The sequence below is a fragment of the Ptychodera flava genome, chromosome 9 (genome assembly GCF_041260155.1).
Source record: "Ptychodera flava strain L36383 chromosome 9, AS_Pfla_20210202, whole genome shotgun sequence".
In the NCBI taxonomy this organism is placed as follows: Eukaryota; Metazoa; Hemichordata; class Enteropneusta; family Ptychoderidae; genus Ptychodera; species Ptychodera flava.
Genome location: NC_091936.1, coordinates 31,786,337 through 31,799,469, shown reverse-complemented (window position 1 = coordinate 31,799,469; position 13,133 = coordinate 31,786,337). Strand labels below are relative to the sequence as shown.

Genomic DNA, 13,133 nt, shown 5'->3' with positions numbered 1-13,133 from the left:
GTTACAACGCAACATTCCAATAGCCCTTAAAGTTCAAAGGTTGTATGTTTAATATGTTGACTTTTCAGGCGTCAAGTCATAGCTACACAAGTTATATGTTTTATATGTCCTCTGAATAATTAGGGCTTTCATATCACCTCTCATGGTGGCGATTTTTACACATTTCGGACCATGTATACCTTTTTGGCACCAATTTTTTTAAAATCTTAACACAAGAGTTGATAGGATACAAACAAACGTATCCACGGATCCATGGACTGAAAATAACAAACATTTCAAAAAACTAGTCTGTATGGGATATTGTAACGATAGAATATTACCTGCAAACAGTAAACGGTTCAAAATAAAGTTATGAAAGAATGGACTAGTTATTTTCTTTAGTTATGGGTGAATTTTATCATTCATCCGTCATCAGGTAGTGTAACTTTGGCAATCTTCGGATACGATGCTGAAGCTGAGGCTGAGTAGCGTCATTTTAGCGTCAGCTAGAAAGGTCACCAGAGGATGAGGATCAGGATGACGCCAACTTTACCTTCGTTGATTCTGTCAGTGATTTTTTTAAAATCAAGATGCAAAGGTGTCTAGAGTGCATCTTGATGAGAACACAATTTTTGTAGATTAATTGAACATGAGAGAGATGATTCATTGGAGATTACTCAATTTCTCTTTTGACTAAATGCTAATATTTATAACTGGATCATTCTGTTGAAAATTTGGTCAGAAGACAAATTGAGCCATCTCCTATGAAAACACACTGACATGTTCAATTATAAACAACAAGAAACTGGTTATTGATTGATATAGCTATTTTATTAAAAATATATATTATATTCTGTAATCAGCCCCCAAACTGTGTTCAATTAAGAGTGATAATAAAAACTGTATGTAAATTAAATAATTATAAAAATGAATTAAATCAAATCATCATGATATCCTTTGAAAATGTTTCATAATTTGATTAGTTGTATTTTCTCTTTTAAATCCCAAACTTTTTAATTTATTGAGGAAATCCTGAACAGTTGCCCCCTGTGCATATAAATCTTGAAGTTTTTCATATGTAAGATTTTTCTCCACCAATTTACTGTATGTGTAGTTTGATATTTTAATAACTGAATTGTGTGGTGGAGTGTTTTCTACAAATTTTAATTTCAGAGCTGTTACAGCATTGTAATGATGGTATTTTTTCTCCCAGGTGTTTGTTGTTTCTGTGACATTTTTTGTTTCGATGCATTGCAGATGCTGCTTAACCCTTCTGCTGGTCAAGACCATTTCAGTGCCCTTGTGTCCTCAAGTGACCTATGAGCTGTAAAAGAAGATCAATACGTGTATTGGTAAGTAACATTTATTTTCAGTAGATTTATGATGTTCTAGTGTACTGTAGTGCAGTGTCTTTGCCTGTTTTTCCCATTGACTGTCTGCAAGAATGATTGTCATCACACAACACCCAAGCCAATGGACCTCCTATTCTGTCACATGTACCTTTCTATACTTGAAAACTGGGACAGCCCTGTTAAGTGCATAAATGTATGAACTACAACATCAAACTGTCATTACTCACCATTATACCTGCGTCTTGGAAATAGAACTTTAAAGATAGACTCCATTGATACACTGGTTGTCTTCAGTACATTCTGAGACTTCAGCTGAAAAAGTATAATCCTTAATTTGTAAATTGTTCATCACTCTTCAATCAAGTTATTGACAATAATATGATTGTTATGGTAACGAATTTATATCGTTTACCGAAAAGTACAGAGCAACATGCACCACTCTGTGTAATTGCTCTGGGAGAACACTGAGTATATTTCCACATATGTGATGTTTCATATATGTGAAGATCTAAAGTTAATTAGCAAATTTGGTTCTTTTGTTGTATTTGTATTAATAGATTTTCATGGGTTTGCCTTCTTGCATTTTTCTTATTTACATTTTACAAGCCATTTTGACTGAGTTAATGTTCCTTAACCACAGTAACTTTGGCAATAAAAAAATACCTTCCTATGCCTACATGTATTAACATGTACATATATATTGTTTCTCAATTACAGTTTACACATAAGATGTTCATCTACTCTTCCAGTCCATCTATGGTAAGTTTTGTCCATACATGTAGTTGAATCTGACTCTACACAAAAAATCTGTGTTTGCTGAGGCCAAGTAAAGATAAGGTTTGTGTCTCTTCCTAGACATCTTGCAAAAATGATGCAGTGACATGTTTTTTCTCTATTTTTTCATTCTTCAACCAACAAGAATGTGCAAACAACATGAAGACAATATGCAGAAAAAAAGGTTGATGCAGTGGGTCTGGATTGATGAGCGTGTGGTTGAGAAACAAACTTATATTTTTCTTGGCCTAAGTAAACACAAAACAAAAAAACTTCATAAAAATATCAAGACCTCAAAAGTTACCAGACTTTCACATTTGCTGATGTTAAATAAACACAGCTACAACTTACCTCTCTACATAGTTTCAGTGAGTCAGCAAAATGCAAATTACAGTCTTTCATCCTGGCTACAATTAAGTCTGTCATTCCTCTTACATGGACTTCTTTGAAAAGTAGAGGATAGTCATAAGCATAACCATTATGGGCTACCATTACTGTAAGACAAATATGTTTAATAAGTATGACAGTGACACATAGTGTAGACCTTATGCACCTAGCATCCATTCAGTAATCTCCAAGCAATCAGTCTGTTCATCATTATTAAAGGGATTAAGTCACTCTTTTTGACATTATTTTGGTTATTTTAGTTTTGTAATGTTATAAATGTTGTTCTGGTCACTAAATAATGCTTAATCCATGGTTGATAAAGTTCACATGAATTCTTCTTCAGAACAATTTTTGGTACATACAAAAGTTAAATGATGGAAGTAAATAATGCGTTTCGTCTGTGTATAGAGTGTGAGTTGAGCTGTGGGAACCAGTGATTGAGCCCATTTCCATAAGCAGAACAATAAGATAATATTCCACAAGAAACTTCAAACTACAATAATTGAGTGGTGATTAGCAATATGCCCTAAAAAAATAATTTTTATTGTTATTCCTTTTGATCAATAATTTGATTTATTTATAAATCTTAGTTATATTATGTGAGTGTACTTGCCTGGATAAATTGTGCGTTGTAGTTTTTCCTGTACTTCCTGTACAAGGGTGGCCACCCAATCTAAGAAGGATGGTAGTGCCGTGGATAGTTTTGGTTTGCCCTGTAACATTCCCTGGGAAATACCTGTCTTCATTGCAACTGGAAAGGGAATGTTTGAAATATAATATTTATTCCTGTGAAAATAATCCGACCATTCCATAATCATGCATTTTTAAAATTAACTTTCAGTTTTGTTTGAACTTTGCTATTTTAATACTCTATACTAACCTATTGATTTGATCTTTGCAGAAGTCTTAACAAGAGTTGAAAACTCTAGAGGAGTTTCCAGATCCTGGATTCTGTGGGGTATGTATGCACTGGCACCAATCTCTATGATACTATCTCTGTGTGTGTTTCCACCAGTACCCTCTAAATCAAAGATAATAAATATCCTTGATTGCATAGAGGATACTTGTTCAATTCCAGCTTCAGTCCCAGTACCATAGGTAGATGAAGTTGCTGCAGCTTGAGTACTGGCGTTGTTGGTAGCAACTGTACTAGATGGAGTGGTTGTGACAGTAGGTGTTGCTGAAGCCATGTTGTCTTCAATGATGACAGTCTCATCCTCATCACTGCTGTCACTCTGATCTACAGCCATACTTTTGCCCACATATTGAACAGTTGTCACACCAGTGGCTCTAATACTGTCCATTCTAGTCTTCTCATGCCGCAAGCGACGCTTCCTGTTCTTCTTTTGTGTAGCTCTGTGTTTGAGACATGCAATTCACTAATCTAATAATTCTAATAGAAAAAAGACTGTAGGTACATTGTATATCACATGGAGCACTTGTAGAGAATGCCCTATCCCAATAAATTGCTGTGTTAACTATAGACCTGCTAAAATGGTATGAGCCTCATCAGTAGAAAAGCAAAGAGTGCAGCCAGACTGTCATTGCACAGATACAAATTAATTAAATTAATACAGACTTCTGCATCAACTTCACATTACATTTGACACTGCTCTATTATTGTTTTAAAACATTTTTGTTAGGGTTGATTTCCTTAATAATGAGCGTGTGTGCAATCCCTGATTTTAATGGGTTTTGAAATTCACCAGAATTCAGTGAAGAATTGATGATGCGTGTAATTGCCAAAGATACTTGACACACACAATGCTTTAGTAATACTGTTTGTGTGAGATCATGATTTGAGGCCTTAGTGGGTAGCGAACCTATAAATTCCTCAATAAAATCAATGTAGAATGCAAACATTTGATGTCAGTGTGACAAACTACTAATTATACAAATGTAGAAAGGTGCCATTAAGATACAGGATACCTTTTCTTGATGACTTCCTGACTTTCATTCTCTGCTTTCTTCAGTCGCCACTGTCTTTGCTGCTCTAATACTGCTCTAACTGCTGTTTCAGGAACATCAACTTCTAAGTAAGGAACAGCAGCAGTTTCCAAATTGGTCCAATATTCTAGGTAAGTAAAATATTTATGTCTCTAGTTTTAATTCATATCTGAAACACAATTGGCCTATTTTCTGTTATATGGTTTGTCAAATCATTGTCACTTGTGTTTGACAATGATTCAACATACCTAAATGATGAACTCTGTGAGATGCATTACAATAAAATATTTACTGTACTAACAGCATGATGAATGTCTCCTTTTGTGAGTCACTCCAAAATGATCTGTTTCCCCTCAGCCTTCACCTGTGAGGAACAGGTTAATATGGGGTGACTCACAATCCCTTGGGTAGACAGCCATATACTGTTACCCTCATAGCAAATCAATAGATGTAATATACCAAGTTATTTTTTTGGTAAGGAATAAAACAATAAAAAACACTCAACATGCTAAACCATGATTTTGTCCCATGTCACATTGAAGTGTATTATTAATGATGTTATTTTCCAATTTTACCTTGTGCAAGATTGCCATATCCGTCTTCATACAGTAGTGTTTGTGACCTAGGTAAATCCTTTTGTCTCTGTATTTTAGTGCCAGCGAGTGGAAGGCCTCAGCAACATTTGTTGTGAATTTACCAGCAGGATTAATGTATTCTTCTGGCTTGTTAGCTACTTTCTGCATGATGTCTGTGAATTTCTTTAACTGTTCTGGACAATTCACCAAGTTTGTAGTGCTGTAAGGCTTACCGTCTTTCTTCTGAAAATAATTTTAACATTTAAAAAAAATTAAAAATTAAAAATGTAAATTAGACACATTTCCATTGTAGAAGTACAACATTTTATCATGGAGAATGTAAGAAGACATTTGTAATCATTATATTATTAATAATAGCTATGAGACTTGCATCTTTATATTACAGGTGTATGAATGATCCTGACAATGATACACACCTTTGGATGAAATCTGCACCATTCTGAAGAATGATCATCAGAGTAGTGTCGTGGAAAATTCATCACTGCCTCTGCAAATTCCTGGAGCGGGTTTTCTGCTTTCAGGATGTCTTCCGAATTTACAAAGTGATTGAATGACTCCTTGAATGCATCCAACACTTTTGCTGTAAAGCGTTTGCACTTGGTATTGCACTGTAGAACAAGAAAATTTGTAACAAAAGATATTTTTTATAGTATTTCACAAAGCCATATACCACAATCTCTTATTATACACCATAGACAATGACTGACTATTCAATATGGATATAATACTCACAATAACTTCAAAATATGGTTTCATAATTAATGGAGTAGTGGCACCTGTGCAGATATCCACAACATGATGAATAAAATAAAGAGAGTAGTCTTAATCTGCTGTTTTGATTGACACACCACTACTGTAAATTCATAACATATCGCTATTTGCACATTTCTCATATAATTTGGTTGATTCTGTAAGCTCACATCAACTTTGCTGTATTGCAACCAGAAGTAGATAATTCCTAGTGAATTTTAATGTAACCATCATAAAATTTGTGTTGGTGTAATAAATATCAAGTTTAACGAAGGAATATTATTTTTGCTTCTATCATCCACATACTTTCCAAACATAAAAGTTTCCAACTCCCTTCCAAAGGAACCCAATCTTACCTTACATTTCACTTGTGACAAGTTTGCCAATTCACCATAGAGAGTTTTCTGAACATGATTGCTGCAGTAAGTGACTTCAGCTTCAGGGAACAACTCCACCAATATATTGCCGAGAGCTGCATCTTTGTCTGCAATTAGCCGACTGATGGTGATACCTGAAGCTTTGACACTGTGACAGATTTCACTAAACATGTCTCCCTCAGCCCCAGCACTTGTTCCCTCCCAATTATGTCCCTGGCCAAGTTTGGTTCGGTGAGCTCTGAAGGCGATCTTCCCACTCTTCAGATCATGTAGGGTGAATGAACTATTATTAGCATTTCTTCTGCTTCCATAGAAACCGTCTGCCACTGCCTCCCAGTTGTGCTCATCACCCCGCTCCTTTACCATACGCTGCACCTCACTGCAAGACCAGTCACATAGTGTGGCAATTGCTGGGAAGAGCCAGTTTACATCCATTTCAAATGTGGACTCTGCTACTTTGGGCAACCCCAGCAGATCCATCACATCACTGTAATCTTTGTGATACTGACCAGACATTAAAAATGACATGACAGTGTATGTGGGCAGCCAGTTTCTTGGTCTTGTCACCCCCTTAATTTTTTTATCATTGACCAATTCCATCTGATTAAAACAAACATTACAATTAAATCTCAGTACATTTTTTTCAATTTCATGACACAATTTTCCCTCTTGACATTTTCCACAGTTTGTTTGCTCCACAAAATTAATAATAGTTTCTTGATGTTGTAAGGATAGGATTGTGAGATGATTGAGTTGAAAGAGATGAATTTATTAATGATGAAGGAAAAGAAAATTCTTCTTGGGAAATATATTGATTTAATTTTTCGTGATGTGATATTTTATCTGATTGGTAAAGCAATGGGGATTTGTTTGATTGGCAAATAGGAGACATGGTAAAATTTGTAGTAGAATTATTTGATGGATCTATTTGGGGCCCTTCAGTAGAAGAGTCTGCACTGACTTCCAGTCCGTCTGGTACAAGAGCTAGAGAGAATGGTAAATGGCGAGAAAGTTTAGTCTCAACCAATGCGATGGGTGTAATATTGTCAAAACTGACGAAGCCCTAGCTGCAGTCGCAGCTCTTGCAGTTTTTTTTCCCCGGCGAGTACGGGTTGCAACGGGAAAATGAGATCTCCTTTTTCCGTGGCAACTCACACTCCCACGGGGAAAACATACGAGAGCGCGAGCTACGACTGCAGCTAACGAAGCCCTATAGACATCAGATCGCATCATTGGTGCAGTGAATCACTATACTATCTATGTTTGTACTCCACATGGAACATTGAAAACATCACAACAGTGTACTTCCATCATCCCGAAGAATGACAACACAATGAACTTCCTCACACGAAAAGAAGCGAAGCATCGGGCGACACTTACCACTTTCCGATGCGGAAGTCAAAGTCCTGAAGTCGGCATCTCCCGATCCCGGTATCTTGTGCTGCTCACTCCAACGTAAATGACTGGCAGCGACAGCCACACGTTGTCTTTTGGGTTTTCGGGGCATTGGTATCAAAATCTCTCCAAAATTTCGTGGAAAATTTCAGTTTGACAAAAAGTTACACACCGATCTTCAACTACCGGCCTGTACAATTTTCGGTCAAGTAAGGTTATGTTTACATCTGTGTACGCAAGCGCAGTAGGTAAGTCTCGCGTTTTACGTGAACTTTGAACTCACGTTACTAACAAGATTATGCAAATTTTATGCTAATATCACTAGGGAAAAGATACCGGTGCCCCATCTTAAACATTGTGAATAGTACCGTCTTCATTGACCTTGATGGCCATTTGCCTCAAGTTGGTCACTGTAAAGATTACGCTTACATTTTAAATCTGTGATTTGTCTTTTGACGTGGGTTTGGACATTTCAGTATTATTTCTCTTTATCGGTTGCCACCTAATTTTTTGTATTCCCTTCATTGACTTTAATGATGAGTCCCTCAAAAGGGAGAAGTCAGAATCGTGAGTCAAGTGTTGTATTGACTCCATTTGTGTGTGATCCGGCGTTTGTGCTGCCAAAACTTACCCATCCCTGATCGGAGTTCTGGATGCTTAGCATTTCTGTGTTGGGACGTGTTTCAAGCCCACGCTTGTGCTCTTTTTCTCAATGTTAGAAATATTTGTTGTGAAAGGCTATTTTAGGAAATGAAAACGTTTATGTGTTAGTGCTTAACCTTTTACTGATTTCATGTTTTTCAACACTGAGATCAGTTGCCCCAACTTTCGGTTTTGATAGTCATCTTCATTTGAAGAATTAAAAAAGTATAAAAAATAAAAGATAAAAAAATTAAAAGGCATAAAAAAAACAGTTTGATGTTAGGATTTTGAAGTGGTGTCTTTATTTATTATTTTTCAATCCCATATTCTTGGCCCCTAGACTGAGCGCAGGTAAAAATCTCCACTATATTTGGATTTGACCTGATGATCGGACCAGTTGATTTCCTTCAGGGCCAGTGATTTTTTAAAGTTACTGGTCCGCTGGACCAGTAGAGATTTTGCATGAGTTTCGCACACTGCATGACAAAGACTTTACGGATACTGATCGAACGTAATTACGTGTAACTAAATCTCTCGAGTGTAGCACCCCTGAAACGGATGACGTATCCCTTAAAAGTAACAACCAATCAGAACATTTCGTGATAGGTCAATGTGGGTCATGTATGATAACAGCGTTTCCTAGCTGACACTGCTCCGAAAACACAGCTTTTTCATGGACTTAACAGAGAGATTTTGGATATTGGTGTGATTTTTCATGAAGTTGATGAACTGGAGCATCGATCGACCCCAATAAGCAAGTTGTATTTGAGATAAAAGAGGGCGAAACCGTCTGTTGAAATTTACTCGGGCTCCGTGCATGGCTGGCGCTGTTACTCACCTTTTGATTTTTATTGTATCAGTGGCGGCTAGCAGTTCGCCTGCATTGACTCTAGAGCCTGTGGTACTGTATATCATATGCATGAATAAAGAATATACATGTTTGCACTCTAAATTTAATAACAAAATAGTATATATATTGATTTTTCAAAATGGGGATGTTAAAACGTGAATACATATTTGTAGGACAAATCTTAGTCAGTTTCCAAGAAATTAGGAAATTCACATACAAAAGTACCTGACTCTCCAAATGATACTTCTATACACAGTGACAAGATTTTACGAATCCAGATTACATCAACAATAGCACATATGTAAAGGTGCGGGATCGCTGGATTGCCAAAATAGCTTAATTTGAGCGATTTAGCAGCTATAGGCCCTATGGTGTGATCGAGGCGAGAAAAGTGACGAAGTTGATCTAATAAAGACGGGTATTCTGTTGATAACAATGTTGTTTCATACATAGGCCTACACTGTAGGCAGCCACAAAAATCCCATGAAACCATTTTTCCCTGTCCATCGGGAAACGTTTTGAGCCAATGATCTGCACGATAATTCAATGTTAAATTCATGAATTTCATGGCAGCAACGAAAATCTCTCGAAAATCGGCCGTAATCCATGAAGGAAAAGAACTTTGCCACAGTTTGGGTAATAATTAGCGGACAGAGCATGTCAGTCACCGCGGTCGGAGAAAACACTCATTCTATTTGTGTCTTTCGACAATTATTTTCCGAAGCCATCATATGATCAGTATAAGCATGGAGGTAGGTATGGTATAAGTTACTATATCGCCGACTTAGAAAGACAAGGGAATTATAAGTCGTATTGCCATCCACTGTACAAATGATTGACATCTCACTCAACCTGCCGTGGACACGTACGTACGTGTCTCCAGAGAAACGCGCCCGAACAAAAATCTAAGAAATTGTTGAACTGGTATGTTGGATTTTTTGTATCTCACGCCTGTCGTATAGAACACAGTTTTTATCGAAATTGAAGTCCCGTATCTCAGGGAAGGCACACTATAAAATAGTGCTAGTATAGTGCCTATGAAGGGTTTGTACGGTTAGCCCCGCGATCGAGGCGCCACTGGCACTGCTGCGCTAACTGCTATGTAATCAGGTAATAGGGCCTACATAGTGTGGGGCTTAGTGTCGGGTCATAGCCACTGGTGCTGTCAATACACTTTTGCTTGGATATAGTCCGTCGAAAGCTGTAAGTTATCAGTGAATTACTTTTGAATGAATTACTTCTAACAAAACTTCCACTACGATTCATGCTATGTTACGTACGTGTACAGCGATCGCGATTGCAAGGACTTTGTATCGGAAGTCATAGTATCACGCCTGATGACATCATAGATCATGTGAAGACTTCGTTGTGATTGGTCAGATTGGCGTGTCACAGGTCAAATCTCAGCGGCAAATCTGATATCAGAAAGGCAGTTACGACCCTTTTGAATTGCTGAATGCATTGTCGCTGTTTTTTCACTCGACGTTTGACAAAATTTCACTGAAATTTGCCGTTGGACATCACCTTGACAGCTTCGTATACCCTAGCTATGAATGTACAACCTATAGGCAATGTTCAAGACGCGTTAATTTTCATGTCATCGTCGTCACGATCGGCGTGTGGAGATCGGCTTGTGAACAATGGTCACCATTCTTATAATCATGATAACACCCTGAGCTGGCCGAGCTGAGGATCAAGGCGATCGTTTGAATTTCGGTAAGTAAATTTTCGAGTATCCTTCTCTGCAACGTAACGACGAATTTTATCTGTTTTTGTTCTGTGCAATTCTCGAGTAACACTGTCCAATTGTCTGAATAACTCCCGAGGTTGAACGTTGAGTGAACAGTGTGAAAGGAGTGGCCTTTATCTGTTCATACCGATAGTGTCTATGTCTGGGGAATACATACTTCGACACTTTGGCGAAGGCACAGTCCCTCGGGGACTGTACCCAGGGTGAAACTTTTGCTTATATGTATACAAATTTCCCTCGATGTACGATATAAAACAATGAAAAAACAATACATTTAGGAATAGTTAGGTAAGAATTAAGTTCTTAAACTCTGACCTAGTATCGTTTGTACACGTGTTTCATGTCATGAAATTTGGTATACGTCTATTTATAAGATCATGCTGGACGATGCTGGACGTCTCTGTCTTTGACACCTAAGTTTCTTTTGAAATCTTCATTAATGTATTTTGACATTTGTTCAACGTTACCCGTAAATATTTTGCTGGCATATTGTAAGGCGAAATCCAAATCAATGATTTATTTACAATATTTCATTGAAGTTCTACATGAAATTTTACAACACAAAACATGCATACATATTTTCAGTTATCTTTCTGTAGCTGTGGATCACGGGTAGCGTTGTCCCCCCCATCTAAAAGTAATTTAGATTCACAGATATAGTAGTAAACTAGTTTTCATGACCCCAGGCACATGTAGTCAAAATCACCAAACATAATCGCTGGGACTTTTTCCTTTACATTCCTTTTTATTCCATTGCATTTTCTTATTTGTAGCTGGAAGTGACGACATGTCTTTGTGGCAACGGATGCTGAGAAAAAGCAATGCTGATGACAACTCTACATCACCAATCTCATAAACCCACATTGGTCCCAAAAGAGTAACCAAGCTTGCCAAGGCAAATATATAAGTGTAAGTACCGTTTGAAATATCTTTACAATTTAGTGACCTGGATTCCATTTCATGATATGTGCAAGACTCATTATGAAAGGTATGTCAAGGCAGTTGCAATTACATACTGACTGGCAGATTGTTCTCTTGGCATTTTGTCTTCTTTACTATGCTAGTATATGTGATTGCATTAATGTTTCTTTTCTTGTTTTTCTTTTTTTTTGTTTTAGCCCTTTCTGTAGTCTACGGAAAGTAAACCAAGACACTGAACAATCAACTGGATCAAAAGTAACTGTTCCCACTATATCGTTGGATATGCCAACACTTTGTTATGAAGATGCCATGGATTAAGGGAGATATCCTGTGAAAGAACTGTTGATGAACTTGTGATTTCTTTTGTTTTGAGTCATTTGTTAGCATTTCCATCTGCAATAAATGTAAGGTAGGAATTCAATGAAAAACCTGGTAAGATTTTCTTTTGTTTGTGAATGTGTGTGAGTGTTTGTACCTGTGGCTACATTCTGAAAACTTACATGAGCACAAGAATGAGTAGCTACAGTGTGAGTGGTCGTGGCAAAGTGTGAAGGGTAGGGGGTATGCTACTGGGGTGGGGCTACCCATAGGGTCAGCTTCAATAGCGGTATGTATACCGTAAATCCTGTTTGTGGCAAGTATACCGCAAAAAAATTCTGCAAAGCCTAAACTTTTGTGGCAAACATACCAGGACATGCATGAGTGTCGTGGTAAGCATACCACAATATGTGCGCCGCAAAATCCATCAACATGCGAAAATCTCAAGCTATGCGTAAGCTTACCACAACATGTTGTGGTAAACTTACCGGGCAATTATGAAGACTTTACCAGAACTGTTCGCCGCAAGGCTTTAATTTCGTAACGTACTGTAGATTTGCAGTATTTTAAACAAGTGAGAAATATTGCTAGCATCACTTTATGGCATAAAAAGATCAAGTTGATTAATTCCTGATGTGGCTTTTGGTTTGCATACAAATATTTTTTCTGAAAAGGTCCCTAAAGGCACCTAAAATTTACCAATATTTGAAATTTACCAATATTTGAAATTCAAAATGGCCGCCATCTCAGTATTAACTGTATGGGGAAAATAAAATTTTGAATTTTCGAAAAGTAAGACAGTGAAAATTTTACTAAAACTTTAAAATGAGCCTCCACAAGTGTTACTAAGTTCAGTAAAGTATAATTGTAAAAATTTGAGAATCCAAATCATCTGTATCTGAGGTAGATACTACCATAATGACACAATGTATTGCAACATTAAAGTAATTGCTGCTTTCCCCTGACAGTTGGAGATACCTGCAACCTTCTAATGCTATCACAGATATGGCTGTTCAAAATCCCACAATTCATGCTAATATTTGTTCGACAATGCATTTGTTCAGTGAAATCTTATAAAAGATTTAAGTTTGTCTG

The 13,133-nt window shown here is 37.1% G+C and overlaps 2 protein-coding genes and 1 long non-coding RNA gene across 3 annotated transcripts; 1 reads left to right on the top strand and 2 right to left on the bottom strand.

The window, feature by feature from the left end:
* Positions 1-852: 852 nt before the first annotated feature.
* On the bottom strand, positions 853-4,548 carry LOC139140678 (DNA polymerase III PolC-type-like). Its single transcript, XM_070710057.1, has 6 exons — positions 4,422-4,548; positions 3,373-3,848; positions 3,106-3,243; positions 2,457-2,599; positions 1,559-1,643; positions 853-1,303 (listed from the first exon to the last, which is right to left on the bottom strand). The coding sequence occupies exons 2-6, from the start codon at positions 3,794-3,796 to the stop codon at positions 1,260-1,262; spliced, it is 834 nt and encodes a 277-aa protein (XP_070566158.1). The 5' UTR covers positions 3,797-3,848; positions 4,422-4,548; the 3' UTR covers positions 853-1,259.
* On the bottom strand, positions 4,430-7,926 carry LOC139140677 (uncharacterized). Its single transcript, XM_070710056.1, has 5 exons — positions 7,543-7,926; positions 6,142-7,146; positions 5,452-5,643; positions 5,015-5,257; positions 4,430-4,566 (listed from the first exon to the last, which is right to left on the bottom strand). Exons 2-5 carry the CDS (start codon positions 6,760-6,762, stop codon positions 4,525-4,527), a joined length of 1,098 nt encoding a protein of 365 aa, XP_070566157.1. The 5' UTR covers positions 6,763-7,146; positions 7,543-7,926; the 3' UTR covers positions 4,430-4,524.
* Positions 7,927-10,382: 2,456 nt separating this feature from the next.
* LOC139140676 (uncharacterized) lies at positions 10,383-12,148 on the top strand. Its single transcript, XR_011554038.1, has 3 exons — positions 10,383-10,765; positions 11,573-11,708; positions 11,918-12,148. It is a non-coding gene; the product is annotated as an uncharacterized lncRNA (long non-coding RNA).
* The last annotated feature ends 985 nt before the right edge of the window (positions 12,149-13,133 follow it).